The sequence below is a fragment of the Sparassis crispa genome (genome assembly GCF_003851025.1).
Source record: "Sparassis crispa DNA, contig_000004F, whole genome shotgun sequence".
Taxonomy (NCBI): Eukaryota; Fungi; Basidiomycota; class Agaricomycetes; order Polyporales; family Sparassidaceae; genus Sparassis; species Sparassis crispa.
The window spans coordinates 3,022,508-3,038,460 of NW_020939751.1; the positions used below are offsets into that span (position 1 = coordinate 3,022,508).

General features: G+C 55.0%; 6 protein-coding genes across 6 annotated transcripts; 2 read left to right on the forward strand and 4 right to left on the reverse strand.

Annotated features, from left to right (window-relative positions):
* Nucleotides 1-502: 502 nt before the first annotated feature.
* Nucleotides 503-1,024, forward strand: SCP_0510410 (hypothetical protein; the record flags this gene model as incomplete). Its single annotated transcript, XM_027759094.1, has 1 exon — nt 503-1,024. The coding sequence occupies one exon, from the start codon at nt 503-505 to the stop codon at nt 1,022-1,024; it is 522 nt and encodes a 173-aa protein (XP_027614895.1).
* A 396-nt stretch (nt 1,025-1,420) lies between these two features.
* On the reverse strand, nt 1,421-2,806 carry SCP_0510420 (Alcohol dehydrogenase 1; the record flags this gene model as incomplete). The annotated part of the gene is made up of 6 exons (XM_027759095.1): nt 1,421-1,484; nt 1,548-1,640; nt 1,696-2,123; nt 2,177-2,310; nt 2,382-2,514; nt 2,576-2,806. 6 exons carry the CDS (start codon nt 2,804-2,806, stop codon nt 1,421-1,423), a joined length of 1,083 nt encoding a protein of 360 aa, XP_027614896.1.
* Nucleotides 2,807-5,089: 2,283 nt separating this feature from the next.
* Nucleotides 5,090-6,019, reverse strand: SCP_0510430 (hypothetical protein; the record flags this gene model as incomplete). Its single annotated transcript, XM_027759096.1, has 1 exon — nt 5,090-6,019. The coding sequence occupies one exon, from the start codon at nt 6,017-6,019 to the stop codon at nt 5,090-5,092; it is 930 nt and encodes a 309-aa protein (XP_027614897.1).
* Nucleotides 6,020-6,210: 191 nt separating this feature from the next.
* SCP_0510440 (hypothetical protein) lies at nt 6,211-8,444 on the reverse strand (the record flags this gene model as incomplete). Its single annotated transcript, XM_027759097.1, has 6 exons — nt 6,211-6,605; nt 6,691-6,924; nt 6,977-7,244; nt 7,307-7,524; nt 7,583-7,826; nt 7,884-8,444. 6 exons carry the CDS (start codon nt 8,442-8,444, stop codon nt 6,211-6,213), a joined length of 1,920 nt encoding a protein of 639 aa, XP_027614898.1.
* A 2,122-nt stretch (nt 8,445-10,566) lies between these two features.
* On the reverse strand, nt 10,567-12,804 carry SCP_0510450 (SWIRM-domain-containing protein; the record flags this gene model as incomplete). Its single annotated transcript, XM_027759098.1, has 2 exons — nt 10,567-12,066; nt 12,121-12,804. 2 exons carry the CDS (start codon nt 12,802-12,804, stop codon nt 10,567-10,569), a joined length of 2,184 nt encoding a protein of 727 aa, XP_027614899.1.
* A 198-nt stretch (nt 12,805-13,002) lies between these two features.
* Nucleotides 13,003-15,347, forward strand: SCP_0510460 (hypothetical protein; the record flags this gene model as incomplete). The annotated part of the gene is made up of 2 exons (XM_027759099.1): nt 13,003-15,211; nt 15,268-15,347. The coding sequence occupies 2 exons, from the start codon at nt 13,003-13,005 to the stop codon at nt 15,345-15,347; spliced, it is 2,289 nt and encodes a 762-aa protein (XP_027614900.1).
* Between the last annotated feature and the right edge of the window lie 606 nt (nt 15,348-15,953).

The following is a 15,953-nucleotide window of genomic DNA, read 5'->3' on the forward strand; positions in this document are numbered from 1 at the left end:
GCGAACATGGACTGTCTTGAACCCTCAGCTTGCTGTAAGTGGTACTATAGAGACAGCACGATGTCGATCGAGATTTGATCGATACGTGACGTTGTGGCGTATGCTACGCCACACCTGTGAACACTTCCGGCTATCCGACTATCTATCTACATCACCACCATCACCATCACCCAGTGTGCGCTTTGTGCTGTGCTTTAACCTGAGGAATGCCACCCCAGATCTAAATTCTGTGCATCAGGGCGAAATTGAAGACTCAGACGAGTCAGTAAGTGGAGCGGCGTTGGTGACACTAATAATAACGAACGATCCTACTCACTCTCATGAAACTACACAGAAATACACTAGTGCCACCGTGTGAAGTTTACCAGTGAATCTGGCCCCCCGGCGTTTATATCTTCGTCTTCCTGAGTCATATCTTCAACGTGAGTTTAATCTAGTATGCAACATCCGCGCATTCAGCTTGATCGTCACCTTGCACCAGATGCATAGCGCATTGCCCAATATGGGAATAGTGCCAGGCATGCATCCACCTCCTAGCGTTGACCATATCAACGAATTCAAGGATCTAGATGTACCAGCCGATGTTCATCTGGTAGTGACACCTCCGAGCACCTTCCTACATCGACCTGTGCCCAAAGATAACCATTGGGCTATCTTCTGGAATATCTCCAGGAGCACAGACGGTGTCATGCGCCGTCGCCTACTGCAAATCGTACAGGAAAGGTTGGGGGATGGTTACGCCAATCATCTCACGAATTGGGGTCCGATTACAACGTCTGCGGGAGGACCTACTCCAGAGTCGAGGAAATTCTTCATCAAGACCATGACTCTCAGCGAAAGGAAGTCATTAGAGGCGATTGCGCAGACCGAAGAAGTCTTGATGCCTGATGGTGTATGGAATTGTCAAGATTGGATCGAGGCAGTGCTAGATAAGGCGGTCAATGGTGGTATGATCGCCGCAGAAACTGTTGCTGACCTGAAGATAAAGGCTAGAGAAGTTATTGGGAAACCATTTCATCCTTAAGATGCATGCGCATATGTACTTTTCGCTGAAACGGGAGATTCAATGGCTAAATTTTCTGACCACTGAATTTTAAACACGTAGTTCCATCCAGTGCCACATACTGTATACCGTATGTTGCTTGAATATTTACACGGTTACCAAACAGTGATCAGCCCTCTCATCTGGGCAGTCGCATCTCGCCAGCAAAACTGCATCGGAATTCAAACCGATCACAGATCTTATGTATATCGCTTCGCACGAGCAGACCGCAAGAACAAGACAAACACCGGCAGATTAGTATATAATACAACAACATTTTGATTTTGAACTCTAACACTGGTACACAGTCAATACATCATCCCATCTTCTTCCCCTTGATTCACGCGAGGGCGTGGTATTCTCAGTGCATCGAGGCTTTCAGTTCTGCATGTTCAAGACCACGCGGCCGACGACCGTGCCCTGCTCCAAGCCTTCGTACGTCCTAATTAAAAAGAAACAGGCGTCAGTACACGACAAACGAGCATCGGAATAATAAATAACGCACTCCGCGAGAGCGGACAACGGCTTGACCACATAGAAGCACTTGACCTTACCACGAGACGCGATGTCGAGCGCCTCCCGCGCGTCTTGGCGGTTACTGCACGAGGCAAAATTAGTAACAACACGGCGGAAAAAGAGACCGCGGCACTCACCCGACATAGGAGCCGACGATGTTGATGCTCTTGGTGACCGTGAAGAAAATATCCGCATCAAGCGACGCTTTGGCGGGAAGGCCAACGACGACAAGGGTGCCGCCCATGCGAAGATAGTCGATCGCCTGCTTGTACGCCTGGCTCGTCGCGGCGGTGACGACCGCGGCATGGGGGCCGAGCCCATCCGTCGCAGCCTTGATGTCCTTGACGAGGTCCTTCGTCTCTCTAAAGTCGATGAACACCTCCGCACCGAGCTTCAGGCACAGGTCGCGCTTCTCCGCGCCGGTGTCGATCGCGACGACGCGCAGGCCCATCGCTGACGCGTATTGCACCGCAAGATGCCCGAGGCCTCCGCCGGCGCCCGGGAGCACGACCCAGTCGCCGATGTGCGTGTTCGAGTTCTTGAGCGCGCGGTAGACGGTCACGCCCTGCGATCGGCGCGTGAGATCAGATCCATTTGCGAGATGAGAACAAAACGTACGGCGCAGAGGATGGAGGCGGCTTCGGTGCTCGGGAGGTTCTCGGGGATGGGGGTAACATGGCTGACCCAGGAGACGACGTATTGCGAGAAGGTGCCGTCGACGCTGAAGCCGCTGTATTGGCCGTTCAAGCAGCCTAGTGAGTGAGATTGCATCAGATTGCGTTGGAGAGCCGCCTGAGGGAGAGAAGCGAAGCAAGGCGCCTACTTTGCTCAAGACCCTTCCTGCACATCTCGCAGTCGAGGCAGGAGTACGCCAACCACTTGATGCCCACCCGCTCGCCGAGCTTGACGGGAGAACCCTGAGTGTGCGCACCGATGGCGACGACGATTCCAACACCCTAGCAGTGGGTGAAGATGGATACGTGGGTCATCGTGTAGGGCATATCAAGCGGATCGTACCTCATGTCCACCGATGAGGGGGAGCTTGGCTTTGATCGGCCAGTCGCCCTTTGCGGCGTGGAGATCGGTGTGGCAGACACCGCTGCAGTCGAGCCTGACAAGACACTCTCCTGGGAGAAGGTCTGCGGGCTGCTTGACGGGGTGATCGCTCTTGATCTTCAGAGGCGCGCCGGTGCTCTCGACGATGGCAGCGTGCTGGGTCTTTGGGATGACGAAGTTGGGCGACGACATTTTTGTCTATAGTCTACAATTGTTGTCAACAAGGAGGTGAGTGCAGGGAGTGGTGAAGGATGAGGACGATACACACTCCTATTTATCCTGTCAGCGGCAGAGCATTGGGGCATGATGCAGATGGAGATGAAGTAGCGTATGGAGTTCGGCTCGAGAAAGGCCTGGACGAAGTTCACTTGGACGATGCCTAGGCACGCCGGTTCGAGCCGTGGTCTCTCCCTCTATCAGACTATCATTCACCAGCTTTCAACCCTACCTACCTGTCTCCCAAAGGCTTTGCGAGGGCTAGACTAATCAGACATCCTCTCTCAAACCTACCACTTACCGCGCCATAGGCTGTTCTAGCCCCACCATGACATCCGCAGGCGGACCTCAGCGAACTCTAACGACTGTCAGACGGCACGATAGTGGTCTGTGAGTACTGTAAGGAAAAGCTGTCTGACTGAGCGACCTAGAGCCGATGAATGTACACGGTCGACTGGCGCATAGACCTGTCGGAACAACTCAGTTCCTCCGAATCAACCGTACTCCCGACAGTGCGCAGTCACATCCTGCCAATATTTCCATCATGCTTGGCCCGCTAGCATATGGTCACCACCACACTTGCCACCGCAGTTCCATTAGACATGGGAACGACGTACCTCCACAATTTCACCTCCGTAGAGTCCTCTGACTTGATATGTAGGTCACGCTGCTCCCTTAAACTGCACTATCTTTCGCGCTGCGCCACTGCAGGAGCTCGATCTCCCGTCATCCACGGCTCATCGATCATCTGAAAGTCTCGGTTTTCCTTGCATTCGTTCCTGTGAGTATTCCTGTCATGTCGATTGTAACCGCGCCAGATCCTCGTAAGTTGCACTGACATACTCGAATTACTGAGACTGTATAGGAGCACTCTTCGGGCCGTAAACGTCACTGGATGACACCGATGTCGATCCCCTTTCAAAAGTCTGCTGTGATAAAATCGCCTTGGTGTCCTTCTATGGAAGTAAATACTGAAGCTTCCCTGTCAGGACATCCCACTAGCGGTGATATCACTGCCTCCCATGCACCGCGAACGTGGTGTGTCAGGTGCAGTTGCACGCCCCAGTCGTTTCGAATCTCGAGATCATGTGTGCATCTGCACAGTTCGTGAGTCATCGATTCATCTCGTTAGCTCGCACCTTAGCCTCGATTGTGCTGCACAGGAGTCAGGCAAATCTGGATGTGAGTGTGTTCGCCCTTTTTCGCTGAAGGTGGTTCTTCCCAACGTCGCTCGGAGTCCGTCCACACGCTGATACATGATAACTACATCGGAGTTAAGTGACGCCTTGTATGTTGTTCCCATCCATCATCGACGGGGAATGTCGAGGAAAGGGCACTTCTGTCGCTGCAGGAAATCCCGACCTCCTCCCATTGGCTCATCAACAATGGCGCCGCATTTGGACAAGTCGGATGCCATTGGTCGCCACTCGTCGGTGCCCAAGCGGACTTCCATTCGATGCGCGGGAGTCTAATATTCCCGCCGGGAGCGCGTTCGGAAATCCTGTAGCTTGCTTTCCGCTGTTTGGCGTGCACTAGCAAGATATGCGTAGCTTGTGGGTCCTGCACAACGGGGCGGCAATATTGCGGAGTTTTGGATCTTTTTGGCCGTGTAGTTGCATTCCGGACGAGAAGATGGACGATATAAACACCACAAAATAGAGAGGGATGAACATCCCTCTCACTTCGGTCTGACCTTGTCAATCGCGCGCACCTCTGTGCTCCAAGAAAAGGAAAAAGGAACTCTCAGGTTGGCTGATATACCCCATACCGCTTTCCAGGACACTCTGGATCGAATATGTGTTTGGCGACTGACTGCAATAAATGGACTTTACAAGCAACTTGCTAGTATGGACCCGCCCTGACGCTTCGGGCTGCGGCAATACGAGATATCTATGTACCACAGCCCCGGTGGCCACCGGCCGGTGACCTCACGTAAGCGGGTGACCTCGCGTAAGCGGCGCCTTTTCGGGCCACGCCGCCGGCCGCGGCCAATCCGGGTGCTCCGATAGCTGCGCTGGTACACGGTGTATCCGTGGCGGTCACTCCGGCCACTGGCGCGGCGCCACCCCCTGCCGCCGCCGCCGCCTTCCTGCGTATACGCCCGCCCCGATCCGGCAACCGCTGTTGTTGCTGTAACATGCCGCAAGCGCGGCGCGCACCCGAACCTTTGAACTGCCATTGTACATCAAATCTGTGTACTTGCATACCGGTGCACTGTAAAACTGATGTTTGCCAGCCACAACTACTATAATTATTAGCCTACGGGTAATACGCTGCTGCTGCAAGTACAGACTCAGCTCCCGCACGATGATCATGCTTTAAGAAGTCGCAGAACTGGTGTGGAGTGTAATGAGGCTCATACTTTTCATGCAGGAAGTGCAGCGCGATGTTGAGATGCCAGTTCCGTTTCTTCTGTAGAGCCTCCACAAGCTGGACGACGCTCATGCGACGATTCGCCTCCGTCTTCAACTTCGGCACATTCCGACGCCACTTCGCACCCCACTCTTCACACAGCAACTGCACCGGCAGATAATTTCCGATCCCCTCTGCCCATTCCGTCCATATGTCGGTGATCTGGCAGACCGGTTGGTACTCATAGTATGGCAGCCACTCACCATGGAAGTCCCACTGTGCATGTCGACGAAGCCGCTCATCACCATGCTTACTTGCGAGTGCAGCCCACTTCAGAGCCTGAGGAGTGAGTGGTGAATTCTGGGGCACAAGGGAAGACGACGGTGTTGCCATTGGTGCTGCGGTGCCATGCACTACGTGCGCTACGGCCGTACGACGTGGCGCCAGCGAAGCTGTGGGTTGAGGCATTGCAGCAGGCACATGCACGCCGGAAGGCACATGGAGCTCACAATGAGAAGACAAGCTTCCTGTCGGTGCATCGTGCGAGCTCGAAGCAACGCTGAGCATGACGTTCGGAGATGTCACGATATTGATGGTGACCATCGACGGTGATGTGGAAACAGGTGGTGTACTTGGCCCGGGTACGACGTGACGTTCAACCGCACAGATGCCGGGCATTGTGGGCGAGAGCGGAGATGGCGCCTGCGGTGATGTTTGTCGCGGTAGTGGCGATGATGCTACCGGCGGCAGCATCGGTGGTGACAGCGGAAGCGCAGGATTGCGCCTGTCTGAAACTGTTCGTGGGAAGTTGCAGGTCTCTGGAACGGGAGTCGGCATCAATGAGCCGGATGAAACACTGCTACCACCCACTGCAGGACATGATAGATGTCAGGCGGGTCATGTCGCATCGCAATGGCAGGGGCGAAGGGAGGGGATTCACATCAGTGTTTGCAGTTCTGGCCGAGAGGCACAGACATGGCCTCTTCCAGCAGAGTCTTCAAGTGACTTACATCCTGTGACAGTGCATTTCATCTCACATCGTTGAGTTCATGATCTTGCTGCTGAGCCAGCTCGAGGCCCGTCACGACGCCTTTGACACTGGTAACAAATCGTTCGGGGAGGTGCTGAAATGCAAGGCGGCTTTGCTCCTCAGTGGCACGAATATGAGTGTCCGCTTCAGCTGCGAAAGTGCAGAAGATTGTGGTGTTGAAGGGTGGATACTGGAATACTAGTGCGTTAGGGTTCCGCGAGTAGAGAACAGCCATGTCCTGCAACAGGACATGGTGGAACCAGGAGAGGACTCTGAAGAATTGGACAAGGGCGATGTCCTTCGCGAGAGCCTCAGCTTCGGCTCGTGCTCGCATCGTGTGCTCTTGTTCTTCGAGCCATGGGAAAATGGCAGTCTTGAGCGACAAGGGCGGGTCTGGAACATGAGGTTCAGTATGGCTTTTTACTGCGACGAGCCAGTTGTCATGTACCGAGCACATCCCGAGGAATGAAATATGTACCTGGTTGCCGTGCGTTGAACATCGCTGATCCGACAAATGCATCGATAGGCAGTTCGCGATCGTAGCAGGAACGGAAGGATCCGCTCTCACTCCACCCACCCAAAGCCTTGGTGTCACTTGCGGAGACCCCATGGCTGTGCATGTTCTGCGCTGCAAAAGACCGGCCGGCGTGTGTTACCTTGGTGATGGAGATCTCATGTTGCAGGTGAAGGGCATTGACACGGCTGCGATGGGCTGCGACAGTGCCTTAGCGTGTGTAACTCGCGGAGATATCATCGGGACTCACTTTCGTACAACATTGGTGCATCCGGACGTGAGGCATAAAAGAGATGATACTGGTACCAATCCCGGCGACCGTACTCCCCAAAATTCCGATCTGCGATATCTGCACCGAAGTTGGGAACTGAGTTGTTCTGAATGTGGAAGTGGCTGTACAGCTGCAGCGCAATCAATCCAATGCTGCACAGTTCGACGAGGCAATGGCGAAAAGCACCGAACTCATCGGTTCGTCCGTTCTGGTTTGTCTTGCCATTATTTGCCATGAAAACGAGGGCCTGAAGGAAGAAGGAAGGTTGTGTCAGTACACAGCGGACACCAGTTTCATCAGAAGACTCACCGGGACCTTATGACCGAGCTGGATATCATACATCGGGATCTGGCGGACCGAAAGATCGGACCACAGCAGACTGCGAAGGTTGTCTCCCCGGAAAGCCGTGCTCGACGATGTGAGCAGCATGGCACGATCTCTGATGTGCGTGGTGAGCCTTCGAACACCGGAGGATATGTCGAGGAAGCCTGTGGCCGCGTTTGTTAGCTGGACATCATTGTATGTATCTGAGCATACTCGTAAGCCTCCTCGTGGTCACATGGAATGTGAGGAACAGCAACCCACCCAATGATGTCCCTGCAGCCTTAAGGGCCTGTGCTCTCTCAATTCTCAGAGGCTCATTGTGTTTGGCTGCATCTTCGACTGTGCGAATGCGCTGGTCAGCGCGGAGGCTGACCCTGGCATCAGGCACGTCCTTGTACAGGTGCTCGCAGTTCTTGCGATAGCTCTCGAGCGCCGATATGGCCTGCGCTATCCCCGACTTCCCGATGGTCGTCCCGTCTTGTGCATCTGCACCACCGCGTTTCCTCTACCCAAGCGAACAGTCAGCTTGACCGCAGAGCTAAATGAGAAGCACGGAACATACCTTGGGGCACGTACTTTCATATTGGATGAACATGACGGCCTTCACAGCCGTGATCAGCTCTGCAGGGACGGCAACACGCCCAGGGGCTTTCGCTGTCTCCTGCTGTTGAAATGTCGCCCACCAGGAGAAGTAGTTCCTGACATGCCGTTCGTACGAGGCACCGGTCCCTCGGTCACTCTGACTCCGCTTCACGACGTCCATGCGTACTTCATGAGAGGCAGCTTCGAGCTCATCAAGCGAGGCTTGCAGCGATGCCTGTGCAAGCGCGAAGTTGTCCATTGGCATAATGGCTAAGCTTGCTGACACCGGTGTGGTCGATGCATGTCGATCGGGTGTCATCCTTACATCTGCGGGAGGCGCAAGGTCTGGGATCGTCGCGAAGTCGGTCGCTGTTTGTGTCGGCAGATGGAGACCATGGGGCACCAACACTTGTGTCCATGGTGCGGCAGACACCTGCCGCACAACAGACGGTTCGGTGCGCTCGAGTTTTGAAAACCGCGCCCTCTTGCAGGCTAATGGAGACGGCGGGCGGGGAACAGCTTTCAGAGGAAAATTGTCCATGGTTTGTAAAAAATCGGGCAGCTCTAACAGAGGGCGTCGTGAGTGTCATTGCTTCCACAAAAAGTGGAAGCCTACCCCGGGGGAAATCTGTGATGGTACCTATTATAATACGGTGGAAATAATGTACTGCAAGGTGGGCAGTTGTTAGCCACTGGTACAGAGACAGTCAAGTGATATTGTGAGACTCACCTTAGCAATGTGAACGAAAGTAGCAGCTAGGTAAGGTGGCGACGGCACCCACCGCGCGCAAGCGTGGCGGCGTCCAGGATGGGATGAAGGCGGGCATATTGTGTCTCGCAGCTCGGCGTTCGCAGCCACTGGGAGGAGCTGCGGCTGTGTAGCTAGTATTAAGGACTGGTATGGTAGTTCTGTGAGAGGAGGTCAGGAGCCCAGGACTAGCATTAGAGGTCGCGCAAGATCGTGCTTACACGACACAGGACACTGGCTTGCCTGTCGAGAAATCACAAGGTGAGGCCAGAAAAAGGTCGTGCTCTGTCCAGCAGCGATCCGCGCAGATAGACTCGGATGTTTCTGTGAACATAAGACATCAGTTGCATCAACGCGGGAGCGCCGTCCACACACTTACTGTGCGACAACAGGGTCCAAGATTGCAGCCTCCTCCGCAGCGAGTTTTCTCAACGAACGACGAGGGGAGCAGAGGAGTCTGCACGGGTGTTTGCACCAATGATTTAACCTTCTGTCAGGGTCGTCTGCCGTCCGGGGCACGCAGCACACTGCGGAAAATGAAGAAAAAATGTAGGAAAAAAAATGCAACCAATTGGAGCACTGCAATGGCCGAACGAACAGCTGAAACACGGCGTGGCCGTCGGGGGACGTGGGAGGCGATCGGGCCCGTGTCGGGACCTGGTCAAATTGCTTGAGATCGACCGCGCAGGGGTTTCAGCGCCTTCCGTTGAGAGAAAAGCGGGTTTCGAGCAGCAGGGCTCAAGCAGTAGGACAGAATTAAAGTGGTGATAATGTAGCGGTCGTGCAGACGGGAGGTGGCGGCGTCCGGGCTACGTAGCGTCCGAGGGCGAACAACAGCAGAGCGAGGTCGGCGACGCGCACGCCCTCCTTGGCGCTCAGCGCGGCGCTTCTTACGGCATTTACTAAAACGGGCTACATGGCGCTGAAATATTTTCTTTTCAATACGACGCAGCCGGCGTACTTCCTGTACTCTGACGGTTACCTCGCTTGCCTTACGCGGGGGGTTACCAGCCAAGTTACCACTGAGGATTAGTCAGGGCCGGTAACCTGGTGTATACTCTATGTACCCCCTCATTCGCCGCTCTGGAGACAGGTCATGGTTGAAATACTGCATCTTGCAAGAACCTGTAGTGTCCTTGCCTGGCACTTGTCCACTGATATCCTCATGTGTGTGATAGCGTGTAATAAATGATAAGATAGGCCTCACTCATATCCAACCACTCGCGTCGGGCGTCTAATGTCACGCTTACACCAAAATGGCGGGCAAAAGTGCTTGCTCGTCTAATTCCTCTTTCCACAAAGCCTTTATCAGAAATGTGTTCCCTGGGGATTGTTAATGAATACCTTCTTGAATATTCCCAGGGAGCACATTTTTTTATTTCGCCCTCGTAGGAGAGAAATTAGGCTGGCAACAACCCAAAGTGAACGGCGACCAAACAGAGCCAACATCCAGCAGGTAAATATTTGGCTGATAAGTGGCCCTTACCACACCATCCATATCGGGTATCAGACTTTGACTTATTGCTCCCAAATCAATAGCATCACTCTCGGGCAACTGTCGGGTCACAACCATGTCACAGCGCTTGGTTGGGCATGAGTGAGGTCTATCTTATTGACTGCTGCCAATACTGTAGGCAATTGAATTTACTTCTTAGGTCCTGCCTTTTCCGTGGCTTGTCGGAAGGGTATGGTCAAATACCGCCCTCGCCCAGCGTTCATGATTCGGTGGTTGAGTCGTACAGTAGAGCACCGCAACTTGGGAGAGTCTCAATGGAGTGCTGCATGTACGGTACTTTCCCAGACCGTCTCACGATGCAAGTCACATCGAAACAGGAACGCGCAACGCAGCAGATGTAGAAAGAGCAGAACAAGAACCAAATAACGTACGGCGTAAAAGAGAGCTGGAATTAACAAATCAACTGAGCTGGGTGATATTCGCCCCGTTCACGGGGCCCATGTCCCCACCCACGGCGCCGTGCACCTCGCTCACGCGCGTGCTCTGGCCAGCAGTAACCAAGCCCGTCTGCGCCTGCCCCGCCGCCGCCACGACACCGGGCCCCACCACGCCACCCGCCTTCGCAAGCTCGCTCTTGACGGTATCGAGCATACGCTGGAGCCCGACACGCTCATTCACGAGCGCCATGCGTGCGCTCTCGACGCCCTTCCGCTCCTCCTCGAGCAGTTCCTCGAGCTCCTCGAACTGTGTCATCTTGAGGTCGAGCTTTGTCAGCGTCAACTTGATCAGCGACGCGAGCGTCGCGCGGATCTGCGCGTCTTCCGCGTCTGCGAGAGCGCGCGCAGCCTTGGCGGAGGACTTGAGCGCGAGGCTCGCCGCGCGAACGACCTTCGAGTGCGGGATCGTCGCGGCGGGCTTGTGTGAAGAGCCTGGCTCGGAGTCGATGGCCATGCTGTCCGACGCTTGTGTTTGTGCCTCGCCGGACGCACCATCAGGTGGTAGAGCCACCACTTCGTCCTGCGGTACGTCCTCGTTCATGTGGTCTTCTCCCTGCTTCTCCGCTGCCTCTACTGCATCCTTGTTGTCGTGATCCTCAGCGGCCTTCTCCGATTTACCCTCTTCCATCGTTTCTTCCGTCTCCTTCTTATCCCCGTCCGTCAGCTCGTGCAGCGCCGTCTTCGCTGCCTCGGCTGCAACGCCGGGACCTACGACGCCAGCAAGGAACGCAACAACACTCATCACGGGATTATCAGCTTGGTCAAACGGCACGCGCGCATACCGCAGCGGGCCCATGTTCCCCTCCGTCGCGACATACGGGTCCTCGATGGGCAGCTGCAGGAACTTGCGAATGCACTGCTGCGCGCTGCGCGAGCCGACGTGCTCCTCGATGGCGGACCAATCGTCGTCGTACATCTCCACGCCTTCGAGGAGCAGCAGTACCTCCTGGTCGGTCCAGTCATCCTCAAGACCCGGCCCGTTCCCATGGTGCACGCCCGATACCGTCGCAGTGTTCGTCAGCTTGACGAAGTCCCCGCTGAACATGCTCGACGGGAAGCGCCCGTCGAGGTAGCACGGCGGGCAGAGCTCGAAGTTCTTGGTTTTCAGCGAATGGTACCGCACGGGCGTGCAGTCGACCCCGCATGTGTCGCATTGGTACTTCAGCTGCCGCTCCCCCGACATGCCGTTTGCGGTGCCGTTCGCAAGCGTGCTCGCTTCTGCCGCGCTGATTTGCCGCGAGGATTTTGAGGTTGTCTGGTAGATGGAAGAGCGGAGCTCAAGCGAAGCGGAAGTGGAAGATGACGCGCCCTTTGAGGATCCGTTGACGGCGGCGCCGTTGGGCCCATTTGTTGGTCGTGTACCGGGGTGTAGAGATTGCAATCCGCGAGGAGTGTCTAGGATAACTCGGAAGTGCCCTGTAAAGGGAGGAGCAAGCGCTGCTGGACGCTGGTCCGGGTCGATCTTGAGACCAGTTCGATATTAGCAATGTCGACTAATACAATTTCGTAGACATACTTGATAGTTAACGAGACCCCATTGTTCGAGGAACGCGTGAACGCGCATGATGGCGCAAACATCTCCCGCAAGGTTTCTGCGACATGCGGTCACAGTGAGATATTCTGACGGCCTGAGCCGGTAAGTGTTGATCATGAAGTCGCGATAGTCCTTGTATATCGCGGGGGTCTTTGACCTATGTCGAGAATTGAAGAACTCGGGCAAGGCGCGGCGCTCAATTTGGTGAATCTTGGACATGTCGAACCAGGCAGAGTACGACGGTATGATAACTTCGTGTGTCTGCACTGCTAGATATTTTCGCGCCTGGTCCTCTAATCGCAGTCTGGTGGCCTCGAGCTGGGCAGGGTCTTCATCGTCGTTCTCCTCCCCCGAGTCGCCCTCCTCGTCTCCTCCTTCTGCCCCATCGGCCATCGACACGTCCTCTCCACCCTCTCCATCTCCCTCAGCCTTCAGCAGCCGGACAGGAACTGCACTGGCCGGCTCGCTCGGTGCTGGCCCCGCTTCGGATGGAGGCAGGTTGCCAATGTCGCCGCCTTGTATTGGGTCAAGTTCGCTGCGCTTCCCCGCGGCATTCTCGGGGTCAACGGGGGTCACGCCTTGGTTCTGCTGTGGTACTGTAAGTTTGATTCTTTTTGAGTCGGATGCGCCAGGCGAGGGCGACGCTGTGCGCTTTGGTGAAGACATGATAGAGGTCTAGTTCGAAGTCGCGTCGCGTACTGATCGCGCATTACGTGCCTGCTACAATTGTGGGACAACAAAAACTTACCCGACAAGTCCTTTACACTATCGGAGTTTTAACTATTGTTACAGACTCGTTGTAAGGGGGTTTTTGACTTCACCGTCCAGCCGGACTGCAGTGTGCGCGACAACTCTTCCGGTTGCATGGCATCATGGGTGCTCGGTCAAGCACCATGGACGTCCTTGGCTCGTGTACGCCTCCGGTTTGAAGCTTTTTCCTGGCCGGCGAAGCAGTATGCTTGGTCGAAGAATTACTTCAGCTCTCCTCTCCTCTCCCAGGAAACGCCGGCCGTGTTGGAGTTGAAGAAACAGCCATATCCTTCTAGCCCTCTGGATTCGTCGGTCTTCGAGGACATGAACGCTGACTATGGATACGAAGCTGTAGCGCCGCCGACGCCTGCGCGTCGTCCATGCAACTTGCTCGTCCAGCTCGTCAAGGACCAGCAATACGCAGACGTCGAGCAGGTTTACGCGGAGCTGCTGGAGATGGGGGTGGAGATCAGACCCTCTTCCGTGTACTATGATATGGCGTTACGCGCTCTGGAAGACCCCGACAAGAGCCCGCACGCAAGGATGATGGCCTTCACGAAGTGGTGGTCGCTCGTTCCACCCATTATGCACAGGTACCGCGTAAACGTCACGAAAGTGCAGGAAATCATCCTCGAGCAGAACCCATTCCCTGACCCTCTACTCATCGCGTGGTTCACGGTGATCAGCGCGTCGAAAGGTTATGCGTACCTCTTCGGAGTACGCGCAGTCACTCTTGTCGTCCGCTACGCCGACCCGTCCTTCAGTTCGTCTTTCCTTTATACCCTCCATCAGACCACCTTGCAGTGGTTACAGTCGCTGGCTCCTCGCAAGCGCGAGCGCTACGAGCCGTTGTATGAACAACTATTTCAGGAATGGTACGCGTTTGCTGTGCGGCAGCATTGTATGACTGGACGGGTGGATGCAGCGGTTGCGCTTCTACGAGATGCACGTTCCAGGAATGTCAACATCGATAACTTCACCTACGACTTTCTGAAAGGCAAGCTCAGACGGCGCCGCGACTCAATTAATCTCTTGTTGGTCGAGCAGTTCCAAAGGACGGATGTACCTAGTGGACTTAACCCTACAGTATCCCGACCTCCGCTTGACTTGTTAGAGGAACCGTCTCTCTACGAACTGGACCGTACAGTATCTCCAACTCCTTTTGACTCTGTTAAGGATTCATCTGCGACCTGGGCACTCAGATACTGGAGTTTCTCGGGCGAGAAGTCGTTGGTTTCCGCCTTGCGCGATCTGAGGCATAGCATGACCAACTCCAGGTACCCCAATCCAGTCACATTCGCAGAGTTCATGGACGCCTACCGTGCTTCTGGCCGTTCCGTCGCCTTGGGTATTCTCCGCAAGCAGTCGTATTCAAATTCTTTCGCGACTGCCTCGTGGTGGGCGCTCTCCGAGATGATGTACCATTATCGCCGCCAGGAATATGCTCTGGTGCTCCTCGCTTATGCGCACCATTTCCACTTGGTTGGCATCCCGGCATGGTTGTCGCAGCATCTCTCTACTCTGGAGAAATTAGCTCAAGACTCGCGCTATGGAAGACGTGTCATCCCTCTCTATCCAGTGCCTCAGAAACATTGGCCGATGTCGCAGCACACGTCCCTTGTCTGGCGTGCAGTCGTGGAATTGACTGCTGAAACCTCCGGAGCGCTCGAAAGCCTCTACCAAGAACTTCTGTCTCAGGTGGCAGCATCACAGGGGGCAGTTACGACAGGCTCCCTCATGAAACCCGAACCCCTTCATTCCCTGCCCCGCGTTCAAGATTGGAGCATACCGTCTGCAGACGAGTATCCGGCGGCAATCCCACCGCCAACCTCATTCGATGACGCGCACTTCAACGTCTTCATTCGCGCGTTCATCAACAAGGAAGGTGCGGGCCCCGCGCGCGCGATACAGGTCATTGACGACATGTACCGCTTTGGCTTCAAGGTCAGCGTTCACAGTCTCACCCCGCTCGTCTCCGCGTTTGCCCGGGAGGGAGAGCAGGACCGCCTGAAGATGCTCCTGTCCCGCATGGAAGAGTCCTTGCCTTCTGAGACACCCGCTGAGGACAGTGTAGCCGAGGGCGAAGGAGATGTGGCCGGTGCAGCTGGCGTTGCCCCCGAGAACGCGCTCCCTGCACCGAACGTGGTGACGTACACCGCGATTATATGGGCATTCATCCGCACGTACCAATATCAGGAAGCCACGGAGTTTGTGGAACAGCTCAAAGAGAAGGGCCGTTATGTCCCCGGGACGAACCGCCGTACGGACCTGGCACTAGCCGTGCTGAAGGAGCGCATTCGAATGGGAGGTGGTTTTGAGCAGGGTGAGTTTTGTCTCGTGATACTGTATGGTGCGCACCCAGTCTGATTGGTTCTCTAGGTCAGTACACGCTGTCCTCGCCTTCGGGGTCCACGGACTATCAGCCGTCGAGGAATCCTCCGCTGCAGCGAGGCTCATAAGAGGTTTTGAGGGTGACAACAGAGCGCAGTAGGCGCAGTCGGATTTGCTCTATGCACATCCTTCACCGCTGGGGTTGGAGAATCAACGGGCGTACCGTTGAGCAGGAGCAGAATATGCCGGGCCTTGGAGTACCAGGCTATGCATTCGGATCCTTCGTCCGCTCCCTGGAAGGTGAGATGGAGGCGCAGTGTAGTCGGTGCCTTGTTGTAAGCATGTGCCGATGATATTTCGGAGAATGGGTGTCGGTCCAGCGCGATCTGTCCGTCCGCAGCTAATGCTCAGCGCGAGCTAGAGGAGAACGCAGTCTGGACAGCCGTATAATTGAGCTGTCACGGTTGGCAGTTTAGCACTCGAAACCACGGATCGAGGAATGTGCGAATAGATAACAGTACTCTACTCCTTAGTGATACGACAGCGGTAGCAATGTATAGCGGGGGAAGATTAGACGGATCTACGATGTAATTTTGGATGACATGGGCGGTGCAAGGTCATTGAGATCAAAGCGAGAGAAAGCATCAACACGAAATCCTGAGCAATGATAGAAAGATCCGAGCATAGAAAGTACTGGAGCACGAACAGAATAGGAAGAGAAGAAAACAGAGATT